Source organism: Tauraco erythrolophus, chromosome 16, assembly GCF_009769465.1.
Source record: "Tauraco erythrolophus isolate bTauEry1 chromosome 16, bTauEry1.pri, whole genome shotgun sequence".
NCBI classification, from domain to species: domain Eukaryota; kingdom Metazoa; phylum Chordata; class Aves; order Musophagiformes; family Musophagidae; genus Tauraco; species Tauraco erythrolophus.
Genome location: NC_141480.1, coordinates 9,832,790 through 9,838,465, shown reverse-complemented (window position 1 = coordinate 9,838,465; position 5,676 = coordinate 9,832,790). Strand labels below are relative to the sequence as shown.

General features: G+C 54.3%; 1 protein-coding gene across 1 annotated transcript; it reads right to left on the bottom strand.

Annotated features, from left to right (window-relative positions):
* Positions 1–445: 445 nt before the first annotated feature.
* Positions 446–4,909, bottom strand: HRH2 (histamine receptor H2). The gene is made up of 2 exons (XM_009980350.2): positions 3,792–4,909; positions 446–464 (listed from the first exon to the last, which is right to left on the bottom strand). The coding sequence occupies exons 1-2, from the start codon at positions 4,877–4,879 to the stop codon at positions 446–448; spliced, it is 1,107 nt and encodes a 368-aa protein (XP_009978652.2). The 5' UTR covers positions 4,880–4,909.
* Between the last annotated feature and the right edge of the window lie 767 nt (positions 4,910–5,676).

The window sequence follows — 5,676 nt, the reverse complement described above, 5'->3', positions numbered from 1 at the left end:
CAGCTGCAGCATGTGGAGGGACAGGCAGGGTGTACGCACCAGGGCATCGCAGGGTGGTGATTGCCCACATCCCCAGGGCAGCTGGAGGGATGCACAGAGCTGTGCTCCCCTGGGCTTGGGGCTGGGTTTGGAGAGCAAATGGTGCTGGAGAGAGGAGCAAGGATGCACCTGATGGTATCATCCTCTGTGCTAAGAACCATTGGGATGGGATGATTGGATCATGGAAAATGCAGCGGGTGCTACTGCTGGGAGAGCTGCCCCCTCCCCTCGTTTGCACCCAGTGACCCCGGCCCCGCACTCACCCTCCAGCCCTTGCCTCTGCCATTGAGTTTCTCCCTGAGGAAATCTGGGTGTTGTCCTTTCAGCCTCACAGGATTTTGGAAGAGGGCAGCCAGGAACCAGAGGATGGGAGACATGGGTCCTAGGGCAGCGGGCTGGCTGAGACTCACGGGAAAGCTCCGGTGCTGGAAAACGTTAAATTCCACATGAAGACAGAAAGAAATGAGAGAAAAAGAAGAGATCAGTTGGTCAGTGTCAGCCTGGTCGAGCCCAGCTTTGCTCTGTGGAGCATCGGGTGCTGCCTGCCTGGCATCTGCCAGCCGGGGTGGGTACGTCGGGACTGGGACAGTGACCCTTTCCTGCAGGAACTGGTGTCTCTCTGCCCGTATATAGTGGCCATGATCCTGCCTCACACTGCTCTGAGCACAGCTGATGTGTGCAAGAGGGTGATCCAGAGCTTCTTGCTCCTCCTCTCAGGCTTTTAATCTCCCTGGACCTCAAGGACTGGCCTTATAGCCTACGGTTGTGTCCAGTCCTTGACACACTCCTCTTCAGAGTCCTGTTCTGCTGCAGCGAGGCAGGTTCCAGAGGTCCATCAGGTGTTGTGCGTACAAGTAGTGCTTTCCTTTACTGGTTTCATGTGCAGTGAATTGCCTTGTCTTTGGTGCCTGCTGGAATGACAGAAGCTGCTGTTTTCCATTGCATCCCTGATTGGCCCTGATCTCTCTGTGTGGTCCTGACCCATGGAAATGCCTTCAGCCCTTTAATGGCTGCAGTGCTCCCATGGCCTTTCGATTTCCAAAGCAGCGATGACTCTGACTCTCTGTCCCTGCTCCTGACACCCCTGAGACCGGTTGCAATTCTCTAGTATTCCCACTATGGTTTGCTGTTTTTTTCTCTATGTCTCATAACAGGAAATAACATTGTTATTAAGGGCAACGGTTCAAAATACTGCTGTTTGTGCTGTTCCCTGAACGACCCCATGGAGCTGCTCTGAGCAGAGCTCTTCCAAGCTCTAGTCCATGTTATTTTGGGGGTTATGTGTTTGTGGAGTGATTTGTGTTGGTCTTTTTATGTTAATGTGGCTGGGAAGACTATGCAGAAGGGAAGGGGGGAGAGGAACCAGCTTGGTTCATGCTTGGGGTGAAATTGGCTGCCAGGTAAATCCTGTGCCCGCCTGTGTTTTGTGGTATTGGTTGATCTAGATCATCTGCCAACAGCAGATGTTGATATATCTGACTATGGAAAAAAGGGTTGGAAGGGGCCCCATGTAATCCTTGGTGCATCATTTCTGTACAAGTGAGCAGGCTAAGAGGAGAAGTAGAGAAAGTAAAAGCAGTAACTGATCATTTGGTGCTCAAGCAACTCTTATCTGATTGCGAGCAGAAACCACAGCAGTGATGCTGCGTGGGACGGGAAGGAGATCTTTGGCTTTAGAAAGGTCAAGAAACATCCCCATGCTTGAGTCTTCCTCTCTCACTTCCCCACAGTTCCTGTGTCTCGTACCTGCACTGTTATGGCACCGAATTGGGGTTGAATTTAGCGGTGGGGGAACTTCATCCTGCAGAGGTGAGGACAGTTGGGAGCCGTGTGCTAGGTTCCTGCAGTGGGGCTTTTGCCAAGCCCTACTGGCACTGGGTACCTGCATGCTGAAAGTTTGGGGATGGAGGTCCCCTGGCTGCCACTGACCTCGATGTGGCCTTTGGATGCAACTCCTGTAGCAGGATCAGGCCCTCTGGGGAACCAGGGGAAGGACCTTGTGTACCTGGGAAAGCTGGGAGGGGGAAAGCAGGCTCCAGTGACCCTGACTTTTGCCTGGGCAACAGACGCCCACTTTGTTTCCCCTTTTCTTTCCCTCCATCTCATTATTCTCCCCTTGAGGTAAGGCAGCACTTTGAGAAATCATAGACGTCTATCTTCTCTTCTCACCTGCACAGGGAAGTCCTGCCGGCCGTTCCCCTTGGCTGACTCTTCCTGACCATCTGCAGAGCCCCGTCGCGTGAGCTCCCAGTTTGTCCAGGAGCCGCACTTTTGTGCGAGTAAACATCATAGCTCTTTCGTTGTATGTTTGCAGAAGCATGTCTACCACGCCAGGCACATGCTCTCCATATCTTTTTATATAAATGCTAAACCTTTGCGCTCTTTATTAGTTCCTCGGAAAAGGCAGCCCCAGGAGCTGTGGTCTTGTATTTGCGCTCATCCACACCCCTGTGTGTCTCCCGGGGCAGATTCCCTTGCTCCAAGATGTCCCTCTGCCTTGGGTAAAGTCATATCTGAGCCCCGGGGGAGGCACGATGGTGGCTGAGCCTTTTGGATGGCTCTGCCCTTTGGTTCACCTCCCCACGTTCTCCTTTCGGTGGCTTGAGACCATGTTTCTGGGACAGGATCAAAGGCACGTGTCGCAGGAGAGCATGAGCGCGGCTTCTTTGCTGGCGCACTGGGAATGGGGAGTCAAAGGACTCCTTATCTACGGATGGAAAGTTTCTTGGCTGCTTATCAGGCACTGCCTGGAAGTCAGATTAAATTCTCAGGAGCAGCAGTTTGCTCTGTGGCAGACAGCATGCTTCTCTGGTCTCCTTGTGCTCAGGTGGGTGAATGCCTCTGGGCAAGGTGGTGTGCAGGTGGCCTGGCCCTGCGGGGACGAAGGTGCCCAGGGAAGGGACTGGTGCCACAGGCTGGCACCGAGCTCACCCGCTTTGCGCCCATCCGGCCCCCTTGCTGCACCCGCACCCCTCCAAGGGGCCTGAGCCCTGTGGCACGCTTGGGGTGACGCTGAGGGAATTTTTGGCTCTAACTTTACAAGGGTATTTGTTATTTCTAAAAATGTTTGCCAACATAATTTTGGCTATTCTTGCTCCTTTCCAGAGATGGGAATGGTTCATGCTGTTGGCTGAATTCGCGCTGGTGCAAACTGACAACTGAAATGCTGAGGGTGTGTGGCTCGACCGGGAAGGAAAACTGCTAAGCCTCTCTGCAGGGAGCTGGGGACCCAGACCTCAGCTCCTGCAGGGACTTGCAGCCTGACCGCGGGTGCCCTGACTCTGTGCCCTGGGGCTAATACCCAGTTACCCACCCTGCGACAGTCGGTGGTCCTTCCCGAGCTTTGCTGGCCACCCACCGCCACAGAGCAGGACATGGCTGGCTTTTGGGAGCAGCAAACACACTGTTCTGTGCAGCAAATTCTGATGGCAACACTGTCCCTATTATGCAGCAAAGCCAGGGATGTTTTGTGCTCCCTGGGAAGGGGTGGCGTTGGCAGGGGTGGCCGGCCACCTGTGAAGCTGGAGGAGCTGGAACTGTGCTGCCAGCATGGAGGGATGTGAGCTGGGTCCCTGCTGAGGGTGATGAGTTTCTGAGTGGCTGCAAAGAGGGAGAGTTTCCTGGGCAAGGATCTCCTGCTCAGGCATTGGCTCCTTGCTTAAAAGTTTATGGACAACTTGGGGTCCCCACCTCTGCCTCCGTCTCTGAGGACAGACCTACTGTCAAAGCCCCGTGTGTAAGAAGGCTCTTACCTCTTGAGGGCTCCATCCGTTAGCAAGATCCCCTTCCCGTTCCTCATCTCCAGTTTCAGGGGTTTACCCTCCTGTCTGCACCTCCTGCCCTTGGACTGGGCCTTCTGGAGAGGAGGCAAGTGGGAGCTCCTGGAGCCCCCAGTTCTCCAGCAGCGCAGCAAGTGCTGGTATGCCACTCGGAAATCCCTGTTGAGGGTCCCATAGAGGATGGGGTTCAGGGCTGAGTTGGCATAGCCCAGCCAGAGGACAACAGACATGAGTGTGCCTTTCACCCTACTGTCCCCCCACATCCCCCGGTACGTGAACACTGTGAAATAGGGGAACCAGCACATAACGAAAGCTCCCAACACCACTGCCAGTGTCACAGTGGCTTTGTGCTCTTTCACCATGGGCGGCATGGGGGTGTCACTGCTGCAGCACCATGTGTGGTTTATCCTCTTGGCTTGCTCCCTCGCTATCTTTAATATCCGGTAGTAGGTGATGCACATGATGACCAAAGGGATGTAGAAGGTGAGCAGGGCATCCACTAGCCCGTACACAGGGTTCACCTCTAGCGTGCACTCGTTGTTGCAGTTGGGGACTGTGTTTTGGACTGCTGTCCCGTTGGTGTTCCAGCCCAAGTGGATGGGTAGGAAGGAGACCATCAGTGAAACAGTCCAAATAACAACCAGACCCACAGCCACCCGGGACGGAGTGACCAGCTGGCTGTAGCGGAGCGGCTTGGTGACGGCAAAGTAGCGATCCAGGCTGATCATGAGGAGGTTGAGGATGGAAGCCGTGCACAGCATGACGTCCAGGCTGGTGTAGATGTTGCACAAAGTGCTGCCAAAGGGCCACTCTTCGGTGAGTTCATAGAAAGCGGAGAACGGCAGCACCAGGAGACCTAGCAACAGGTCAGTGATGGCCAAGGAGACAATGATACAGTTTGTCAAGCTGCGGAGCCGGCGGTCAAGGGTGACGGCCAGGCAGACGATGATGTTACCGCAGAGAGTGATGACGATGAGGATGGTGAGGCAGGACCCGACCAGCAGCTGCAGGGGGAGGTCCATCCTTTTTTGTGAGCTTGTATGGTTGTAACACGGATCCATAGTGCAGTTGCATGGATGGAGCAGTCCTGCTCTCACTGGCTCCAAAAACACTTGGAATAAGCCTCTACCAGGCAGTCCTAGAGCCCTTTTCAAAGCAACCTTGGCCCTACAGTGACCTTGGAGAGCACTGCAGAGTCACTTCATGTGTTCAGCCTTGTACGCTAGGAATGACACGGTCTAGGGAAAGACGTGGCCCTGTGGCTCGCTTGTGCCTGTTGATCCCATCTGGGAGCTCAGCGCTGGAGCCGATCCCCTGTGGCAGGTCTCAGCTGCTCCCTTTTCCTCTCCTGCCTTCTTTCCTCTGAGCAGCCATGGGATCAGGTCCCGTGGGGTCTCACATGCTTTGGCTGTTGTCAGTGGTCAGCAGGGACAGAGCTTTGCCATCTCCCGAGGACAACCTGCAAAGAAAGCACCAACTCAGAGCTGCAGTGGGCAAAGGTCATTTGAGCTGTCCCTCAAACCCCTCCAGAAACAGGGTGCCTGCACCCATTTAAACCTGAATTGGAAAGTCCCTTGGCAGCCAGACACACGCGTCGCTGCCAGCTGGCCTCCCCCAGCCCCAGAGGGATGTTGAGAGAAGGGCAGGGATTTTGGAGGCACCAAGATCCTACAGGCTTAGAATAAAAATGAGGCCTGGAAAGAGATGACAAAAGAGTTTTCCTGAGAAAGCAGCACGCTTTTCTTATGCAATCTAGCAAAATTAGTCACCGCTACGTAACTTCTGAAGCTTGACTGCAACTGTAAGTCTCATTAAACTTTGCTTTTTTATCTGCACTTTGCAGCAGCCCATGCCTCAC

Coding starts and splice junctions, on each gene's coding strand:
- HRH2 (XM_009980350.2), bottom strand. CDS start 4,879: ATGGATCCGTGTTACAACCATACAAGCTCACAAAAAAGGATGGACCTC.